This window comes from Eubalaena glacialis, chromosome 18 (genome assembly GCF_028564815.1).
Source record: "Eubalaena glacialis isolate mEubGla1 chromosome 18, mEubGla1.1.hap2.+ XY, whole genome shotgun sequence".
Lineage (NCBI taxonomy): Eukaryota > Metazoa > Chordata > Mammalia > Artiodactyla > Balaenidae > Eubalaena > Eubalaena glacialis.
The window spans coordinates 61774382-61797148 of record NC_083733.1 but is presented as its reverse complement, the minus strand read 5'-3'; the positions used below and the strand labels follow the sequence as shown (position 1 = coordinate 61797148).

At 39.4% G+C, this 22767-nt stretch overlaps 1 protein-coding gene across 1 annotated transcript; it reads left to right on the top strand.

The window, feature by feature from the left end:
* Window positions 1-10175: 10175 nt before the first annotated feature.
* SULT2A1 (sulfotransferase family 2A member 1) lies at window positions 10176-21838 on the top strand. Its single transcript, XM_061172485.1, is given in 6 exon segments — window positions 10176-10205; window positions 10714-10746; window positions 10748-10841; window positions 15946-16040; window positions 17740-17915; window positions 21724-21838. Coding segments are annotated over 6 exon segments (543 nt in total).
* The last annotated feature ends 929 nt before the right edge of the window (window positions 21839-22767 follow it).

Genomic DNA, 22767 nt, shown 5'->3' with positions numbered 1-22767 from the left:
CTCGAAGGGAACCAGCAGAATCAGTATCACTGGGGCACTTGTTGGACATGCAAACTCTGGGGCCCCATTTGGACCTCCTGAGTCAGAAACTCTGGAGATGGAGCTCGGCAACCTGTGTTTCAACAAGGTCACCAGGGTTATTTCCGTGTCTTGGCTACCGTGAGTAATGCTGCAATGAACATGGGGGAGTGACTATCTCTTCGAGATCATGATTTCATTTCCTTTGGATGAATATCAAGAAGTGGCGTTGCTGGATTATATGGTGGTTCAGTTTGTAATTTTCTGAGGAGCCGCCATACTGTTTTTCCATGTCTGTACCAATTTGCATTCCTTCCAACAAGGCACGAGGGTAGGATAAAATTTGAGACGCTGGATTAGGGATGAGATAAAGTTCAGAGACAGGGCTCTGATTAAGGAGAAGATTGTGTTTAGAATGTCTAATAGTGAAAGTATTAAGAGATTAAAATTAGAGATCATGATAATATTAAGAGACCTCATTGGCTGAGCGCTTAATCTCAAAAGTACGTTATCTCAAAAAGTGTTCACGTTGGTGCCTAGAGGATTATACAGAACTGGAGAGAAGTTCTGAATTCTGTGTTGAGAATTTGCTGGTTATTGAGCTCCCTTCCTGGCAGCAATAACCTGGAATTTTTAGATATCCAGCAGGGAGACCCAGACACTGTGGCATGTCTTGAGTTGAGTCTAAACCTAAATGGTGAGGGGAAATCATTGGACCAAATTAGGACCCAACACATAGTAAGTGTTCAAATCATTCATGGAATGTTAGATAAATGAAAGGATCAGAGGGGTAATTTGTGGCATAGGTGAGGGGCAGTGTATCAGGGTTCTCCAGAGAAACAGAACCGACAAGAGATTGACTGATTAATTGATTTTAAGGAACTGGCTCATGCAATTTAAGTAATTCGCTCATGTATCAATAATAAGAGATTGACTGATAGATTGACTGATTGAATGATGTTAAAGAATTGGCTCATGCAATTTGGCTAGCAAGTCCAAAATCTGTAGGGCAGGTCAGAAGGTTAGAAACTCCGGGAGGATTTGATGCCACAATCTTGAGTCTTGAGGTTTCTCCAAGAAACCTGTTTTTGCCCTTACGTCCTCCAACTGATTAGATCAGGCTTACCTATGTTATCAAGGGTTATCTCCTTTACTGAAAGTCAGCTGATTATAGATGTTAATCACATCTGCAAAATACCTTTGTAGCAACACCTCAACTAGCATTTGATTAAACACCTGGATCCTATAGCCAAGCTAAGTTGACACATAAGACTAGCTAACCATCACTGACATTGTCAGGGTCAACTGGTAGAAATTAAAGGACTTAAGTTAGTGTCAATAGTTCAGTAAGAACACATAAAACTGAATAGACATTGGGGGGATTGAGGAGTGAGTTCTGGGCATCCCTGATCTTTGGCTTCACCTACTGACTTGTCAAGAGTCGGGTAAACAAACTATAGTTATTCTGTTTGTCTCATCTGGTCTATGCTTTTATGGCTTCTTGCAAGAAATCCCATAAATTAGGAACCCTGGATTGAAACAGGGCATATTGTCCCCTCCCCTTATGAAGGGGTAGGAGCTACCCAGGCAGCTGGAGGGGATGTGCTTCCTGGGGATGGGAGACTAAAATAGGAGTCATCAATAAAAGCAACTCCTCATTATTGAATGGTTACTAAATGCCAGGCAATGCCAGTTCTTAACTCCTACCACTGGGTCTGTTTTCTTCTACAATGGAGTTATGTGCACAAGGGTCAGGAGGCACATGAAAAATGTACCACTTTCATTGATACCAGGACCATTACTGAAAGTCTCAGAGCTGCAGGACTCCTCTAGCAAATGAAGCCAGAACTAAAGGCTTAGACATGGAATTTATGTGAAACTTGTGTTCTCTCCTCCTGCAAATCCAGATCTAGTGTCTATAGCAGATGAGAGAGAGAGAGAGAGTAAAATGTCCAGGCTTGGACTGTAGAGGCAGGTAAGAATGCCCTGCCCCAATATGCTACTTATTGGATCAGAAAGAGCAATAGACATGGAGGAAGGCAACTAGATGACAATATGCCCTGATAATAGTTCCTTATCAGCTTGTAGAAAGTAGAAGCAAACATATTTAGCAGAATCCCAAATGTGAAACTCCCTGCTGTAAAGGGAACACGCCCGTATGTGGAGTTTGGACCACAAGTGTCAGGGACTCCTGACCTAGGATAGAGTACAGATGAAAGTGTGGAGTGAAAAATCCATGCTCCAGGGCCTGAGGCTGACCCATGAGTTGTCTGAACCTAGCCTGGCTAGGGCTTAACACACCCTCCCATAATGCGCACATATCATCCAGAATAAATGTTTCTTTCTCTCCATGTCTATCAACTCTTCACTCCTTGAGGGCTTCAATATTAAGCGTTGAGAAAAACATCAAATAACTAGTATCCTCACAGCCAAGTGAATTTTTATCAATAACACCCTATTCAGATTTCTGGAGTAAACAATTTACCTTAGGGAAGGTATAAAACCTTCTGCTATGAGCAGTGATCACATAAAGGTATATATTTATATCCTGGCCTTATTAAATCTGAGTTTGTGTGATCTTTATTGGGCCACAAGAATATCAGCATCTGGAAGTCAGCAAGTTATCTCAAAAAGCAAATGGCTGGCTCATTGCCAAAGATGGTGCCCAGAGAACCATACATCCCAGCATTTATTCCTTTGTGTAGTCCCTTCCTCCCAAGTCTGTGCTGGGTCCATGACTAGGTTTTAACCAATAGAATAAGGCTGAAGAGATGATTGGGATTTCTAAGGTCAGATCACAAGAAGCATTGAAAGTTCCACCTGAGTCTCTAGGAACATTCTCCCTGGGTAAAGCCAGTCACTAAAAAGCCTGACTGTCTGCAGAACCGCCATGCTGTGAGGAAGCCCAAGCTAGCCACGTGGAGAGGCATCTCTGAGAGAGAGAGATGCCCAACCAGGCACAAGCTATCCCAGCCACCTGGTGCTAGGTATGCAAGTGAAGAAACTTCAGATGACTGCAGCCCAGGTTTCATCTGGCTGCAGCAGGATGACAGACTCCAAATGAGAACCACTTAATTAAGCCCAGTGAACCCCCAGAACCATGGGATTGCATTTAAAGCCGGGAGTCAGCAAACAACAGTCTGTGAACCAAATCTGGCCCATGACTTGTTTTTGTAAGTAAACTTTTGGGGTAACACAGCCACACTTACTCATTTATGTATTGTCTGTGGTGCTTTCGTGCTACAACGGCAGAGGTTAGTAGTCGCAACGGAAACTTTATAACTCTCAAAGCTGAAAACAAGTGCTATCTGGTCCTTCTCAAAAAACATTTGCCAACCTCTTTTCCAAGGTGAGTTTTGGGGGTGGTTTGTTATGCACCAATGAATAAGCAGGACACTGACAACTTTGATTCCACAATCGAAGGACATTTAAAACATTGTCTGATTCCTAAACTAGTAAGTATTGTAAAATATCCCAGGGTTGGACTTCCCTAGCGGTCCATTGGTTAAGACGTCGTGCTTCCACTGCAGGCGAAGGCGGGTTCCATCCCTCTTGGGGAAGTTCCGCATGCCTCGGGGTGCGGCCTAGGGTCACTTGTTCCTTTGCAAACATGATCTTTTACCATTGAAGTGTTCTGATTCCACTCACAGAGTTATGAGTCAGCACGGGGATCTAAACCCACTAGATTTTGAATCACAACTTGGTCACTTTCTAACTCTGTGACCGAGGACGCGTTACTTTATCTTTTTTCCTGTTGGATCAAACTGATAATTACAGTGTTGTAATTAAGAGCACGCTTTCTGGATTCAGACAGCCAATGTGTAAATCCACTTCCTTCTCTTCCTGAGGGCTAGTAATCAGTAGCATGAAGACCTCAAATACACCAGCTATTGTTGCTGTTGTTGTTTACATTATTGCTATTGCAATTGCAGTACGTTCTTGCTTTTAGGATTCAGAATAATGAACGTGAAAGATGGAAATATGTGTCCATTTGGAAGATGGCATCTATTATAAATATACTTCCAAGTGATAGTCTGTCCTTTCTCTCTGCCTCAGAGAGGCGCTCACCCTCTTTGCCTGGGTAACTTGTCCTTATTCTTGAGAATATCAGCTTTCACATCCCTTCCTCGAAGACACTGATTCTCTACCAGGGGCCATGTGGAACATTTTTGGTTGTCATAACTGGGGGAAGGGGTGCTACTGCCATCTAGTGGGTAGAGGCCAGGAATACTGCTAGGCATGCTATAGGTACACAGGACAGCCTGCACAACAAAGAATGATCCGGGCCAAAATGTCCACAATGCCCAGACTGAGGTCTAAGGCTTGCTCTAGCCCTGGCACCTCTCTCACAAGGCTTGGGCGAGGGACTCCCCTGAGGCCTTCCTCAGGATCTTCAATGTTTTCACCTACTACTTTGAAATGACCTGCATTCTCACCTGTCCCCCCCAGAAGTTCAAGGAGATCAGGGACTGAATCTGTTTCGTACCTCTACCTCCGAAGCACATGTGTGGCATTTCCTTGCACAATTTCCTTGATAAGATAAAAGAATAAATTAGCGTTTGCTTGAATATCACACACTCAGCGCTATCCATTGGAACTCTCAACTGAAGAAAAACGCACGACTGAAAACTTGTGAGTTAAGTTTTATTCAGGGATCTTACTGAGGACTCTAGCCTGGGAGACAGCCTTCAGATAGCTCTGAGGAACTGCTCCAAAGAGGTAAGAGAGGAACAAAGATATACACCAGGTTTTTTTGTTGTTTGTTTTGTTTTTGTTTTTGTTTGTTCTTGTTGCTGGAAAAAAAAACATGTAGTTGAACATCAAGAGAATACTGTGAATTACAAAGAACAGATTTCGCAAGTTAATCATTTTAGTGCTTTTTTATATATGGGAAGATGCAAGAATCTGGATTCGTTGAAATTATTCCTTAGATACGCAGTCTTAACTATCTAGGGTCAGTATCCAAAGCAAAGAATTCTGCCTGTTTTTCTCCATCCTGAATTCTCTTGAGGTGTACCATTGGTGGGCAGCTGCAGTGGCTAATGGCTTGATCCTTGTAGAACTGGAATGGCAGGCAATATTCTTTGTTTACAGTGCCCCCTGTTGGTCATAAGTTCGACCAAGGTTTGGGAGGCATCTGGTGACCAATTTGTATCACAACTCTATGACGTCTCATTCCTAGGTCAGAGGAGAATTTCATTGATAGGACACTCAATATGCTATTTTTGGATTAGGCCCTGTTGATAAACTAAAGTTGTCTGGATTGTCTGTCTTACTAGTCTATTATGATCCTGATAATGTTTTCCCTTGTTGCTTCTTCCTATACCTAGAGTTGCACTATTACAATTATTCTATATAGTTGTATATGTGATCAATTGCCTTAAGACATTTAGCCATCATTCATTTTGTCAGAGGCCTGATTACACCTTGGGTAATGCAAGAGACAGCAATCTTATAAAATAGACAGGATATAAATAATATAGCTAGTAACATTAATAAGGTCATAGTATAGCAGAGAAAGACACAAAGCATAAACAGTTTGAAAACCACAAAGAGAGAGCAAATTAAAATGATTAGTATAACTAGTTTTAGTCTGGATTGCAATAAGTCTTCAAGTCCAGAGGGGAGTCAGCTGGAGAAGCCAAAATCTGGAGGGATCAGGTAGAGAGAAAAAGATAAATGTCTCATCTTTGTTTACAAAGGTATACTTTATCATCTTGCTGTAAGATATATTTAGCATAAGAGGAAAGGGTTTCTGGAAAACAAAGATTAAAAGCCAGTAATATTTCAGACAGTCATAAAATTATAAATCATATTTATCAGTTCATTCAGTCCCATGTAATTAATTCCTGTTGATCTGGATGAAACCATGAGGTTTTCCATTAGAATTTTAAATTTCTTACTCAGTTCAATGGTATGATCTGAAAGTCATCAGAAACCTTATTTGTCAAAAAGTCTATTTTATGAATCGTCTTGAAGATCTTCCTTTTGTAAAAGCATCAGAGTAAAACAATGACTGTCTATAAATGACAAAAGACTTAAAGTGGCATGGTTAAAGATCTGATTATAATTCAATTGAAAAGAAACTTGGTTATTTCTGTGACATACAACATTTTAAGACAATAACTAGAATTATTACTGATAACATTACACCAGGACATACCAGGTTTTTAAGAATTCCATATAATTTTTGAAATATCTATATTAATGATATTTACCCATACAGTATAACCTAAGAAGGTTTATCACAGCTTATTTGACAATGTTTCCCATGTAATTTAATATACCAAATAAACTCAATTAATTTAATTTATCTCTTTGGGATGTTTCAGGGGCCCCTTGAAGCATCATGCCAAAGTTAGCTAGAGGTCAAAAGAAATTCATTTAGAATTTGACTTGGGGAAGTTTGTTAAAGATATCAAAAGGTTTTAAAATACTTGGTCAAATAAGATCATAGGTTATTGTGAAACAGTACTTATTCCTTCAACCAAAGTGACAATAAAAAAATTTAAAGGCAAATACAGAAAGTTACCACAGATTATTGAAAAAGTAAAGAAACTTTACAGTCCGTTGTCAAAAGCAGATCAATATTCCAAAAAAACTTTGTCCTCTTAACACAGAGAGAAAACAAAATTCTCGTTTTGTACCAGCTTACTATTAATATTAAAAGGTATTTACTCAAATTTTATTTTAACTAAGGTGTAAGCAATTACAAACCGTCTTTTACATTAGCATTCTGTAGATTGGCAAAATTATAGACACTATTTATGATTTCTAAAAACTTGTGCTTTTTTATAGAAAACTTTTTAGTGTGGCAACAAACATTATTTATTAATAGTCCTAAATATATTTCTCTGTGAATTCAGTTTGGGGTGAGGGAGACTTTGCAGCAGTTTGAGTTTTAAAAGGCCTCTTTTTGAATGAAATAATGCCATTTGCAGCAATATGGATGGACCTAAAGATTATCATACTAAGTGAAGTTGGAAAGAAAAAGGCAAATACCATATGATATCACTTATGTGTGGAATCTAAAATATGACACCAATGAACTCATCTATGAAACAGAAACATAAGTACAGATATAGAGAACAGACTTGTGGTTGCCAAGGGTGGGGGGGAGGGATGGATTGGGAGTTTGGGATTAGCAGATGCAAACTATTATATATAGGACGGATAAACAAGGTCCTACTGTATGGCACAGGGAACTATATTCAATATCCTGTAATAAACCATAATGGGAAAGAATATGAAAAAGAATATATATATACAGATATATATATATATATATGAATCACTTTGCTGTACAGCAGAAATTAATACAACATTGTAAATCAACTATACTTCAATAAAATTTAAAAATTGTTTAAAGTCCTCTCTGAGCCATAATGGAATGGCTTTGTATTTTCCCAGCTCTAGCTAGCTAGGACCAAGGACACAGCTGAATTTCACAAGTCATGATGAACAGAAAAACACACACAGTACCTTTTGGCAAAACAACAATTGAAACTGCTCAATTATTTATCATTTTGGAACTTCATGAGAAGCTGGGAAGTCTAAACAAAATGAAAATGTTCTCTGAAGGTTCCAAGGATATTTAAAAAGTTTTCTATTGCCCTTTTAGAATGTTTGCAGTTTATTACCTTATTGGAAAATACAAGGAAATGGGGGGGAGGGGGCATGGAAAACAAAGAAACAAACAAACAAAAAACAAGGAAATATAAATGTATATACACGTTTATGTGTACTTGAGTTTATAACACCAGTATTTTGTTTTTTAATGTTTTATCGGATGCTTTCCTCATAGATTACATCTTTATATACTATAACATAAAGACAAAGGGATTGTGAAAAAAAAGTGATCATAATAAACCTATTTATGGACATTAGATTTTTCAAATAGTTTTAAAATTTGTTTAAAAATAAAAAGACGTCATTTACTCCCCTCATTCTTTTTTTCCTTTGGTTTCAGATTCTACCTGATTGAGCGAATTAGGTTCAGTCTCATGTCATTGTGGGCTCTATTTACATTTCTGATTTGTAGAGATTTGCAAGACAAAGACAGTTGCTTTTAATTTCCCAAAGAACTGGTCTGCTGTCTAATTGATATCAAAAGATTGATTTACCCAACTACATTTTCTTTAATTTGCTTTTATTAGTCCCTGAATATGAGCTCCCAGTTTTTACTTTATAGTGTGTGGGCTCAGGTAACCCTATTGGTTTCCTTTAGTATGTTTAATTAATACTGTCTGAGGAGCAGGACTTCCCTGGTGGTGCAGTGGTTAAGAATCCGCCTGCCAATGCAGGGGACACGGGTTTGAGCCCTGGTGCAGGAAGATCCCACATGCTGCGGAGCAACTAAGCCCGTGAGCCACAACTACTGAGCCTGCGCTCTAGAGCCCGTGAGCCACAACTGCTGAGCCCCCGTGCTGTAACTAAGAGTAGCCCCTGCTCGCCGTCACTAGAGAAAGCCCACACGCAGCAGCAAAGACCCAACACAGCCAAAAGCAAATAAATAAATAAATTTAAGAAAAATATTGCCTGAGGAGCAGATTTATATGCCCTGTCTTATAACATCAGGCAGGGAAGCCATTCCCCAGTAAGACATAATGTCTATCCCATAATATAATTAGGCAAGAGAGAGGCAACCATCATATAAAGCCCTTTCAAATACACCAATCATTATAAACTTTCATCTCAATTCTATCAACACTTATACCTTTATCTTCAGCTTTCGTTAGGGCCCCATCAACAAGTCTTGGTCTTACAAGGAGTCCCAGAAAGTTTCCTTTTTATCCCCCAGCCATTTTATCCATTTTTGTGTAGAAGGCTTTGAGGTCCCCAGTGAGGGGTCAAGCAAAGGGACTCAGGACATTTGTCAATCTTTAACTTGATTCGTTGATTTAACTGTTGTCTCAAGCAATTGCTGGGCAGGTATCTCAGTGTAATTTTCTTCCAGCCTTTAAAAAGAATTATTTTAATTAATTTATTTATTTATTTATTGGCTGCATTGGGTCTTCGTTGCTGCATGCGGGCTTTCTCTAGTTGCGGCGAGCGGGGGCTACTCTTCGTTGCGGTGCGCCGGCTTCTCATTGCGGTGTCTTCTCTTGTTGCGGAGCACGGGCTCTAGACGCGCGGGCTTCAGCAGTTGTGGTGCACGAGCTTACTTCGCGACATGTGGGATCTTCCCAGACCAGGGCTCGAACCCGTGTTCCCTGCAATGGCAGGCAGATTCTTAACCACTGTGCCACCAGGGAAGCCCATGGCTGGTTTTTCTAACCACTATGTCTTTCTATATACAACTGTCTATTGAGCTTAACAGCCACATGGCTCTCGCATGGGGCTAACAGATGATGCCCAGAAGGGACCATGAATATCCAGGATCTAGCATATCTCAGATTGTTTTTAGAAACATGATTTCCTGGAAGGTGCTAATTGGTTTGTGATTTTTTTTTTTAATGTTTTATGCTTAAATTAGATTGTGAAGCAACAAGGATACATTGTACAGCACAAGGAAGTATAGCCATTAATTTTTCTTTCTGGACTTTTTTTTTTAATGTAGATTTTTTTTTTAAAGTCTTTATTGAATTTGTTACAATATTGCTTCTGTTTTATGCTTTGGCCCTTTGGCCATGAGGCATGTGGGATCTTAGTTCCCCGACCAGAGATTGAACCCTTGCCCCCTGCATTGGAAGGCGAAGTCTTAACCACTGGACCACCAGGGAAGTCCCTCTCCTGACTTTTAACTCTATAAATTAGTTTTGCTTGTTCTTGAACTTCATATACATAGACTTATGCCATATGAACATCTGACTTCTTTCACTCACCATAGTTGTTGGTGCACAACCTCCTCAGGAGCTTGCTGGGTATAATCTGAAACTGGACCGCATATGCAGAGGGCAGGAAGAGATCAAAGAAAGAGGCAGACCATTCCAGATTGGTAGGTGGCAGGTTTAATAAGCAAGAGAACTTACTTATGAGGCAGGTCTTAGGCAGCCACAAGACGGGTTGATTTCGGCACCTGCTCCCCCAATCTTAAAAGTTTATATAGACTTTACCTGGCTTGAGTCATGTACACAATCCAGATGGTTTCAACACCACATTACTATCTCAAGGCTATATCTTTAGGCAGCTTCTAGTGCAGGGAGGGCAAGTGGAACATGCATTCCAAGGACAGGGGGAGGGGTAAGGTGCCTGCAATTGCCTAGGTCCAGCTCACGGGTCAATGGCTCAATGGGTCAAACCTCCATGATTTCCCCCAACAATAAGGTCCATGAGATTCATTCATGATGTTGTGTGTATGTATGGATATATATTGCTGTGTATCTATAAGGATAGCATAATTTGTTAATGTATTCTCTTATTAGTAATCTTTAAACTATAGTACACAAATATAATATCACTCACATATTAAAATCTTCCAGTGCTTCCCATTATAAGTAGACTATAATATCCCAGATGGAAAGGACAATACTTTTCTCTTCCTTTGTCATATCCTTAGTATCATCCCAGTGACTGGTTCGTAGGAACTTTAAAATACATATTTGATTAATGAATGCAATAACTAATTTATTAAAAGAATCCATTGATATTTAAAGGGCATTTTCTAGGAATTGGCTTTTTCTCCATTTTTATGAAGATCAAGAAGGTTGGAAAATGACTGTATTGATTTTTCATTATCCTATTTTTCTCTTTAAGGTGATTTACCTCATCAGAAATCCCAGAGATGTTTTTTGTGTCTGGTTATTTTTTCTGGAGGATTGCAACATTTGTTAAGAGACCAGAGTCACTGGAACAATATTTTGAATGGTTCATCCAAGGAAATGGTGAGTGAATATAAAATACGGAAGCTGGGGTTGCCAGACTGCTTTATCAGACCTCTTTTTTTTTTTTTAACCCAACTTGATGTCTCTACATCTCACCAACACGTGGTTATAAGGCTCCATCACCATTGGAACCCAAATTTTCCAAGTCCACGTAACTATCTTGCAAAGCAGCAGAACCTCAGCCAACCTTTATGCTTGCCCCATCAGAAACTATCCTAGCTATTTTCTGAGTCTCCAGGACCTGTCTAATACTAACACAGAGCACTCATATTCTTCTCCTCTACTCTCCTAATTTGTGGCTTTCTGAAAGTCAGCTTTCATTGGCTTCCTGGACAATATAGTCCTGACTTTCCACCATTTTTCAGATGCATCTTTCTAAAACTCCCTTAATTCTCTTGTCCTATCTGTCTCAAAATGTATGCATTGCCGTAGGATCTCTATACTTTTAATTATGCAGAATTTCTAGGCATTCTCGGATACTTGAAATTTTGCAGTTTTTCTCAAAACTATGTGATGAGTCTGATATCTCAGCTGTGATATATCTCCCTGGCTTCAGACCTGTTTCTCTAACAGCCCATGGACATCTTAACTGGAGAGAGCCATCGATAACTCTAATTCAATATGCTCAAAATTGAACACATTTCCCCCCATATCTCAAACTTCTCCTATTACAGGTTTAACTTATTCAACAAATAGAACCACTCCTAACCCAAGGGCTACCATGATTCTGACATTTAACAAGTGTCATCTTTTTCCCATCCCTCATGCCCCTCACCACTTTCCTTTATCTAATTATTATCCAAGTCCCACGACCCTGACTAATATCTTCATTCTGGTCTTGTAGTTAGGGAAGTCACCCTTTTCAACACTATATAAAATAGCACCTCTCCCCATCTCTATAGTTTTATCTTTTTTTCCCCCTTAGTACTCATCACCAATGAATATGTATTCTATTTATTTGTTTATTCCATGTGTCTCCCCACTAAAATTTAAGTTCTTTGAGTTGTTCATTGTTGACTCCAGGCCCTAGAGTGGTGCTTGCCACATAGTAACCAGCTAATACACCTTTGTTAATGAGTATTTATTTTCCACCCCTTCCATCCGTGCTTTATTAACAAGAGCCACTGTTACTTCTCACCTAGAGTAACATTACAGAATCTTTATTGGTGTCCTCATCGGCATGTTCTTTGTCCCTTCTAGGCTATGTTGCAATCATCTGTTCTATATTGAACAGTTCACGTTCCCTGACTTTTTTTGCCCAGCATTGAAGTCCAGTCTTCAAAGGTTGGAGGTCATATTTCTTATTGAACTGATCCTGGGTGAACTTTGCAGCCCTATCTACTGCTTAGCGTCAAGCTACTCTTTCAGAAAAAGAGCAATAGTTAAACTACCTGATGGAAACCCAGACATGAAGAGAACACCCCCCCCCCTTCAATGCTATATTTGATCTTGCCATTTGGTGTATAAAGTAGTCTGAATTGTGCTTCAGCTCTCACCAGGAATCCAGGAAAGTCCAATCAATAGCGGTGGGTGATGAAGACATATCCTGTAAACCTTACCACTGTCCCAATATCTTGCTTATTTGTGCCCTAAAAATCCCACACAGACCTATTTCTTATCCAATCAAGAACTACCAATACCAAAATCTTTATTGCTATCAACTAATACCAATATCCTGACTTGTCTGCAGCCCTGCAGAAAGTCGATTGTAACCCTTTTCCACGTACCAATGAAGAAATCTTGGAAATTTAAGTCCCAGGAAATATGGACCTTAGACCCAAGCAACAGAGTCCCTGCTCTGGACCTTGGGTCTTGTAGCAGAGTTCTGGATTATACATGATAACAAAGCCTTAGGACACTAAAGGAATTGCATTTCCAGAGAGACACATCAAGAGGGCTGGAAAATGGGCACTCCAAGGGAATTCATGACAGGCTTTCCTTGCCAGATGTCAGCACCCCTGATGAACAAAATAGCCCAAGAGAATTCCCAGACAGACCCTTTTGTCTACATGGATGATTCCAGTATGAACTTCAAGGATGATTCACAGTTACCAGCTGGTCCCAGACCTTAGTTCCCTGACCAGGGATTGAACCCAGGCCATCACAGTGAAAGCGCCATTCCTAACCACTGGACTTCCAGGGAATTCCCTGTTATATCTTTTCAAAAATCTGTTCAAAAAACATTTCCATCATAAAAGGGGAAGTTATAAATTTCATATCAAGGTCAAGTGCCTTTGGCCCATGTTTGAGCAAATTATGATAGATAAGCTGAGAACACAAGATATAGAGAAAGTGAGAATGTTTTTCTAGGAGAGAAGAACTGAAGCATAGATAGAAATACAGAAAGCCTCTTTTCCAAGGTAGGATACAATCCTGACACCAATTCTGATATGTGGTATGCGTTTTTTTCCCCCACATTTCTCCCGACACAAGCTGGGTGTCCTACAATTCAACTCAATTCTGATACTATCTACCCAGAGAAAGCATCAGATTCCGTAGGTTAAGGGTTCAGTCCCACAAGACTGTCCTTACTTCAGATGCCAGTCACAAACCCAGGTTGTCTGTGCTTCTGACCAACTGGATATAAATCAGAGGTTCCCATGACCCCCCAGCTTGGGTTTGATTAATTTGCTAGTGGCTCATAGAACTCAGGAAACCAGTTCACTTACTAGATTACCAGTTTATTACAAAGGATATTAAAGAAAATCAACAGCTGGATGGAGAGATACATAGGACCCAAACAAAAGAGCTTCTGTACTCAAGAGTTTGGACCTGGCTAGGCAGCCTTTGGCTGATTCACCAACATAGAAGCTCTCTGAACCCGCCCATCCTTTTAGGTTTTTATGGAGGCTTCATTACATAAGCATAATTGATTAAATCATTGCCCACTGGTGATTGACTCAACCTCCAGCCCCTCTCCCCTCCCCAGAATTCAAGGTGTGGGGCTGAAAGTTCCAGCCTTCTAATCAGGGTTGGTTCCCCAGGCAACCATTGCCCCCATCTTTAGAGGATTTCCAAAAGTCATCTCATTAACAAAGTCAGTTAAAGCCGCCTCATTAACATGAAGTCAGTTGTGGTTGAAAGGGGTTTATTATGAATATCAAGACACCCATTTCACCTTTATGGCTCTGAAGAAATTTCACCTTTATGGCTCTGAAGAAATTTCAAAAACTGAGGACAAAAGACCAAATATTATAACAAAAGATGCTCCCATTGCTGTTATGGATTAGGAAATTCTAAGGGTTTGGGGAGTTGTGAGCCAGGAGCCATGGACAGAGACTGAAATATATATTTAGTGTACATCACAATATCACAAAAGAATATTGCGGTCCAATATTGCTGGTAAATGGGAAAAAAATCTCATTATATATATAGAGTAGTTGTGTATTAATATATACACAGATTTATTTATTAAAAAAAAAGAGCCTTAGGGGGTCCTGTGCTCTGGACACATTTCCTCCCCAGCAATGTAAGGAATCTCTAGGATTCCTGTAGCTTGCAACTCAAGATCATCACCCATGTTCTGGAAGCTTGAACACTAGAATTCTCTATGCAAAAGATCTCAAGCATGTTCTCATAGCCTATATGGTCCTCTGCTCCGGGTCCCACCTCCCAAGGAAGACCAGACTAGCAGCATGAGCACTGCTAAGTTAGGTTTGGCCAAGGGGAGAATCAAAACGAATGAACCGTGATTGCTGTTTGCAAACATTGCTGAAGCCATTAGTTTTTTGCCAAATGCTTCCCCAACACTTTATAAGTCCAAAGTTAGAAATTAAATGAAATGTTTCAATTTTGGGGCTATTAAGAATAATGTTTCTCTTGTACATGTGTGCATGACTTTCTTTCTGGTTTTTGTTTTGTTTTGTTTTAATTATTTATTTATTTATTTATTTATTTATTTATTTATTTATTTATTTATGGCTGTGTTGGGTCTTCGTTTCTGTGCGAGGGCTTTCTCTAGTTGCGGCAAGTGGGGGCCACTCTTCATCGCGGTGCGTGGGCCTCTCACTATCGCGGCCTCTCTTGTTGCGGGGCACAGGCTCCAGACGTGCAGCCTCAGTAGTTGTGGCTCACGGGCCTAGTTGCTCTGCGGCATGTGGGATCCTCCCAGACCAGGGCTCGAACCCGCGTCCCCCACATTGGCAGGCAGACTCTCAACCACTGCACCACCAGGGAAGTCCCCAAAAATGTTATTTTTAAACATTATTGAGAAAATTGACAAATATAATTGTATATATTTAAAAGTGATTATTTGATATACATATACATTATGTAATGATTACCAAGATCAAGATAATTAACACATTCACCACCACACATAGTTAGGTCCATGTTTTGGCTAAAAATATATTTATGTTATGCTCATTCTTGAATGATAGCCTAATTGAGTAGAATTCTCAGCTGGTAATAAATTCCCACTACAATCTGGAGTTAAGAAAGGTTCGGGCATGGTAGACAGCCATTCGAAAGTATAAAATAGTTAAGATATGGAGGATGGAGTGAGAAAATTTACCTCCCAGGAAGACAATATAAAATACTGGGAAGAGCAATTTTCAAGAAAACATGCCTGAGTACTTCCTCATGTATGAAATCTCCGTTTGGAGAACCACACCTAGCGTCACAAAGAATTATTACAAATAAATCTTCACCTAGCCTCTAGGAAAGCTGTGGTAGAAAAAAGGAAAGAAAATCTTAAACCAGAGGAAAGACAGATAGTTTCCAAAGGAATAATAATTATAACAGCAGCAATGAAGGCAAGAAGAGAGAGGGGAAAAAAAAAAAAAGGCAAGTGCTATGAGAATATACCTAGCAACCAAAAATTCTAAATGCTGAACAAATGAAGGGCAACAAGAACTCCTCAGGCCACATGGTTCTCTGGACAAGATCTCCTTAGAGACCCTTGAAAACTGGGTACAAAACCTGCTCCAAATGAACTAGGCTTGTTAAAGGTCAAACGTATGATGTTGGATAATACTTATAGCAAGACCAAATGTGCCCTGCATTGTGCTGGCAATTGTGCCCACAAGAGTGACCATAATATATGGATCCCTGCTTTCATAGAGTTTGTAATCTACTCACTCTTTCTGCCTTCCCCCCTATGCACTGCCATATGGATCATGGTTTAACCATGCTTGTGGCTGGATGTTCATGAGAGACAAGGAGAACTTCCTGATACTGAGTTATGAAGAGATGAAATGGGTAACTATTGTTCTTATAGTCAGCACACTCTCTCTCACCACTGTCTTCACTCCCTCTAACTTCCCTCCATTCCTCTGTGTCTCTCTTCCACCTTCTCCGTCAAAGTTTAGCCTTGTGAATGGTCATTAGGAGTGAGAATAGTGACCTGGTCTTCATTGTCCTAATTCTGGTTGACACTTCCTAAGCTCCCTGTTCCCTTTCTTCATGTGTTCTTCCTTATCTCACCTTACAACAACCAAAGGGCTTTTTCCATGCACTGAGACAGAGTACAATGGCTTGTGTTCACACTGGCAACTGGTTCTATAATTTCTAGAGGTAAGTTGCATGATGCTGTTGATAACCTAGTGGTAGGAGGGGTCTGAGAAAGAAGACAGGAATGGGTAGAAGCAAGTTTGGTTGAACACAGAGATGTGTTCAACTGTCTGACATACCAGATTGACTGATAAGAGAAAAATTAAGTCATAAAATCAATCTGTGTGATTATTCTGAGGCCAAGAACTGGACTGACGAGGGATGGGCAGGAAAAGCTGTCATCTGATGTTCAAAACCAATAAAGGTGATGAAACCACAGGAAGAAGAACTTTACCTATTAGTGGTATCTTGGAGAAAAGAGAAAATAACACAAACACCAGCTTTTGCTTCTATCTGAGAAAAATTACTTTCCATCATCTTCTTCTGGCCACTTCTGTTCAATCCTCTATGGCCTCCACATGAATTTCATTTTTACCAAGGAGACTTTTGTAACAAGTTTAGCTACCTCAGGTTCATGGTCCCATACCTTCCTGTAATTATGCTTTCAAGCCACAAAATGAACTTTTACTCTAATAATCTCTACAGTTGTGTGTTTTCTTTCTTTCTCTTTTCTTTTCTTTTTTCGTTTTTTGTTTTTGTTTGTTTTTTGGGGTTTTTAAACATGTTTTGTTTGTTTTGTTGTTGTTGTTGTTGTTTTCTTTTTCCTTCCTTTTTCTGTTTTTTTTGGGTTTTTTTGTTCTTTTTTTGTTTCTTTTTCTTTTTTTTGTTTTCATTAGGATTTTTGTTTTGTTTTTTTGTTTTTTTTTTACAGTTGTGTATTTTCTTGTTAGATCGTATGGAAGGCTCATGGAAAAAAGAAAAAAAAATTAAAGCATTATAGCTCTAAGAGGAAAGTCTCTGATTCAAAGCAAAGCCCTTCTGGTTATAAAAATCTGTTTTCTTATCACAATCTCCCAGGATCATGTGCCAAGTACTAATTACTGAGATAATAAATAAGAAGATATGGTAAAGCTCTCTTGTATGATTCAAATGTTAGTTATGGAAAACAGTATTATTTGAGCACATAGCCACGATTTGAAATCGATTCCTTAAATCTTTGTCAAGTTCTCCCTGAAACTCTCCTGCCTAATCCTCATCATAATCGTCTAGAAGCCCTTCTAAAGTCTCTTTAGAAAACCCAGTATTTTAGTGTTAAGTTGTCCTGAATTCAACTATACTGGGAAATCCATCATGATCCTTCCATCTTTCGTATACTTTGTACTCCTTCTTTACCTTTTCCCATTTCTTCCTCCTGGTCACATCCAACTCAATCCCGACTCACGTCTCTACATTTATTTCTCTTTTCCTCTTCCCTCGCCTCCTCCTCATTCTGCTATTTCCTCCTTCTCATCTCCTTTTCTATGTTCTTTCTCTTTCATATAATCTCTCTTATTTTCTCTTCTTCTAGGACACAAGAAGGACGGTAGAGAAGATCTGCCAGTTTCTGGGTAAGAAACTAGAACCAGAAGAACTGAACTCAGTCTTCAGAAACAGTTCCTTCCAGGTCATGAAAGAAAACAATGTGTCCAATATTTCCCTCCTGGAGGTTCAGTTTTTAGAGGAGAATGGAATTCTTTTGAGAAAAGATAAAAGAAAATTTCCACCTTCAAAATGTATCAGAATATGTAGAGGGTATTCTTGTGCTTACAATAGGGCACTAACCATTGGAATTAGGGACTGTTTGAATTGCTCATCACTTGGGGACTTCTCAAATGAGCCCTGATCAGGGAGTCTCTTATTATAGTACTGATGTGGTCTGCAGGCACTTGGAGAAAGTTTATTAGACCTGGCATGGTCATCGGTCTTATGCAAGGTCATTCAAATTCTCTCTCCTCAGAATTGGACATGAAAGATATCTATTCTACAAGCAGTAACCAGATTAATCCATTACTCTTGCCAACTCACCAGCTGTGATTGACCTGGAAAATAAGGACAGGATTGGGGAAGGTCATGTTGGTGTTACTCCACTGGTGATTTAGCATAGAGAAATATCCTGAACAACAACAACAACAAAATGTATAAAGAATGACTCAACTAGAAAAAGGAAGGAGGAGAGGCTTTTCACTTAGCTGAGACTGTCTTGTTATCAGACATCGTAAAGCCCCCTGTGATGAAAAATTAATCATGTCCATATCCTTGGGCTCAAGATGAATGAACAGTATATACTGCATGGAGTAGGAGGAGCCCATTTTCCCAGAACCCTATAGTTCAGATATATCCAGGATAGTGATCCATGGAAGGAAGGAATTAAATGATTCAAAAGACCTCAAGCAGGTGAGGGTTGCTACCCAGGGCAGAGGGGGCCACCACCCCAGTGGGCCAGGAGGTCAGAGCATCAAGACAAAGAGGCTTATTCTCAATCCTTGCAATCTAATGGGGGACTTCCCTGGTGGCACAGGGGTTAAGAATCCATCTGCCAATGCAGGGGACACAGGTTCAATCCCTGGTCCGGGAAGATCCCACATGCCACGGAGCAACTGAGCCCAAGTATGCCACAATTACTGAGCCTGCACTCTAGAGCCCGCAAGCCACAACTACTGAGCCTGCGTGCTGCAACTGCTGAAGCCCACGCGCCTAGAGCCCGTGCTCTGCAACAAGAGAAGCCTCCGCTCGCCACAATTAGAGGAAGCCTGCGTGCAGCAATGAAGACCAAATGCAGCCAAAAAATTAAAATTAAAAAAAATAATAATAATAATAAAACAGATAATACAATCAAAAAAAAATCTAATGGAACTTGCTCTGCTAGGTTTTGGATTTGCCTGAGACCTGTGATCCTTTTCTTCTCTCTGATTTCTCCCTTTTGGAATGGGAATACCTACCATATGCCTTTCCTACCATTGTATTTTGGAAGCAGACAGCTTGTTTGGTTTCACAGGTTCACAGCTGGAGAGGAATCTTGCCTCAGATGAATCATACCTCGAGTCTCACCCATGCTTGATTTACACTATAGATAGATAGATAGATAGATAGATAGATAGATAGATAGATATAGATATAGATATAATATATATATATATATATATACACACATATATGGGATTTTGGACTTAGAGCTGATGTTAGAATGGGTTAAGACTTCTGGGCTGTTGGGACAGGGTGAATGTATTTTGCATACGAGAAGGACATGAATTGGGGTGGGGTGGCCAGAAGGCAGAGTCTCATAGGATGAATTGTATCTCCTCAAAATTCATATGTGGAATTTTAACCCCCAGTACCTCAGAATGTAACCATATTTGGAGATAAGGTTTTTAAAGAGGTAATTAAGTCAAAATGAGTTTTTTAGGGTGGGCCCTAATCCAATATGACTGGTATCCTTGTAAGAAGAGGAAATTTGGACATAGAGATATACAGAGGGAAGGCGATGTGAAGACAAAGGAAGATGACAGCCATCTACATGCCAAGGAGAGAGGCCTGGAACAGATCCTTCCCTCAGGGCTCTCAGAAGGAACCAACTCTGTCAACACCTCAATCTCTGATTTCTGTCCTCCGGAACTGTGAGGAAATGCATTTCTGTTGTTTAAGCCTCCCAGTCTGTGGTACCTTGTTACAGCAATCCTAGAAAACGAATACACAAGAGCTCGGGGAGATTTTTAAGAGAGAAGGAATAAGGAGAGACATAAACAGAAATTAACATCTGAAAGATTTGTAGGACTTTGAAAACGGGTAGGATTTAGAACTACAGAGACACCTGCATAGAAATATTGGATTCTTTCATCTAGACTGATGTTTAATAGGGGGTGACAGTATTGAATTTCCAGAGATTTTGGCTTCTGTCTTACCAAGAATCAAGTGTGTTATGGATGACACAGAGCATAAGAAATCAATATATGAAAAATTGTTCTTATAATGAAGGTAATGTTGAGCATGAGAGTAAAGTGTGTAGAGGGCATCAATTACTTATTAAACATTCTGTTGTAATACTTCTGTGCATATAAGAGGATATAATTTATATTCGTATATTATTAACTTGTATATAATTATCATTGTTATATGTTATATATTAATTTAATTAACATATTGATTTAGTTAATATATTAATATGATACATACATATTAATTTATATGATATATAAAATAATAATATAATCATATAATTAAGAGTATGGCTTCTGGAGTCAAAATCTTTGGCTTCAAATCCACATCCATCAATTTCTTTCTTGTTCTGTTTTGATTTTTGGCCGTGTCATGCAGCTTACAGGATCTTAGTTCCCCAACCAGGGATGGAACCCGGGCGCACGGCAGTGAAAGCACCGAGTCCTAACCACTGGACCGCTAGGGAATTCCCAACATCCATCAATTTCTAAGTGTAACATCTCCAGGTTTTTTTTTCCTCATCGGTAAAATGGAGTTAATAGTAGTACATTCCTCATTCTTTTAGTCATGCTTTCAACAAATATTTGAGTACCTACTATGTGTCTATGACTCTTCAAAACACTGTCTTTGGTAATTTAAAAAGAAAAATTTGTGAATTTCTAAAACTTACATCTATTGGAGATACATACCATATAACCATGTACACAGAGGAAATACATATAGCATATCATACATGATACGTGTTATGAAGTAAAATACGGCAAGGATGGGGATTTACAGTTCTAAATTGGGTGGTGAGAGAGACCATCACTGAGAAGTTTGCATTGGAGAAAAGACTTGAAGACGCAAATGAGAGAGACATGGATATATCTGAGAGAATAGCATTCCAGGAAGAAGGAACATGAAATGCAAGTAGTCTGAGGTGGGGGAATGCCTAGCATGTCTGAGGCAGCATCAGAAGACTCATTTCGACGGAGTGGAGCAAGAAAGTGGATGGTCATAGGAGATGAAGTCAGAGAAATGACAGGGGACCAAATCACCTGAAGCCACAGAGGATGCCATAAGCACTTTCACTGAGCGAAAACAGAAGTCCTTGGAGAATTTGACCAGGAAGTGACACGATCTGGCTTAGCTTCTCAAGGGATCAATATGGCTGTCATGCTAAGAATAACTTATAAAGGAGAATGATCAAAAACCGAGAGACTAGTTAGATGTCTAATACAATAACCCAGGTGAGAAATGACGTTGGCTTGGACCAAGGTGGTAGAAATAGAGGTTGCAAAAAGTGGCTAGAGTACTGGTTGTATCAGAAAATAGAGGCTGCATTATTGCTGATGAATTATATACAAGATGAGTTGGGGGAGAGGAGAATGTAGGAAATTGTTTCCAAGCAGGCAGAGGTGTAAATGGGTATGACTGCCAGGCAGTATAAAAGCCTACCAGTGAACCATTGGTCATTCTGCTATATTAGCTACAATTTCCATGTCAAGTAGACAGAAGAAATAGATCCAGGAAGATATGTATTGGGGTCTTCAGACCTACCCCTAGATCTGAGCTGACTCTCTATCTTATGTTTGTCAGGCATTACTGAAGACTGGAAAAATTACTTCACGGTGGCCCAAGCTGAAACCTTTGATAAAATATTCCAGGAGAAGACAACAGATCTTCCTCAATAGCTGTTCCCATGGGAATAATGTTCCAAAACTTCTAGATCTTATATGGAGATTCGTATTTGTTCTCCTGTCCTTATACATGTGAATGACTGGCAGTAATTGCATAAAACCTGTTATTTCATCCTGGAGCCTTGAATTATCAAATCTCTGCATCTTTGATGACTTGACTGTTAAAAATTATCAGAGTACCCCTAGTTCACGTTGTGGCATCCCAGTTTTTAAAAAATGTTTATAATGTTTCATTTCATTCATACAGAGTGGTAAAGAAATAATATAAGTATTACCTCAAATTATGTCAGTTTTTAATAAAATGGAGAAATAAAATTATGGAGCAGTTAAGGCTCCTTCTCTTTCCATTGTCTGTATCTCTCCAATTTATTATTCTTATGACTTTGAAGTATATAATTCCCAAACTAGCATTATTCTCTTACTATGTGGTGTTTGACCATAAGCAATATATTTATGGAGGCTTTTTTCAACTTAGAAAAATGGCATACTGTATAATGCATTCATCAACTTATATTTCCACTCAGTATTTTATATTTGGGTGTCACTGCATGTTGGTTATATAACTAGCTCAGTATTAGGTATTGAGATTTATAATGTAGTTACCCATTCTCCTGCAGATGAATTTGGATATCTTCCATGCCAGTTTTTCCCTATTTAAAACACTGCTTTAGCCTAACCTATAGTCTAACCTGGAGAATGCTCGACAGGTAAGTGGCTAAAGAAAATGTGGTATATACAAACAATGGTACATTACTCAGTCTTAAAGAAGAAAGATATTCTGCCAATTGTGAAAATGTGGATGAACCCGAAGGACATTAGGATAAGTGAAATAAGTTAGATGGAAGGACAAATAGTGCATGATTCTACTTGTATGAGGAATCTAAAATAGTCAAACTCATAGAAAGAGAATGCAGGATTGTGGTTGCCAAGGGCTTCCTTTA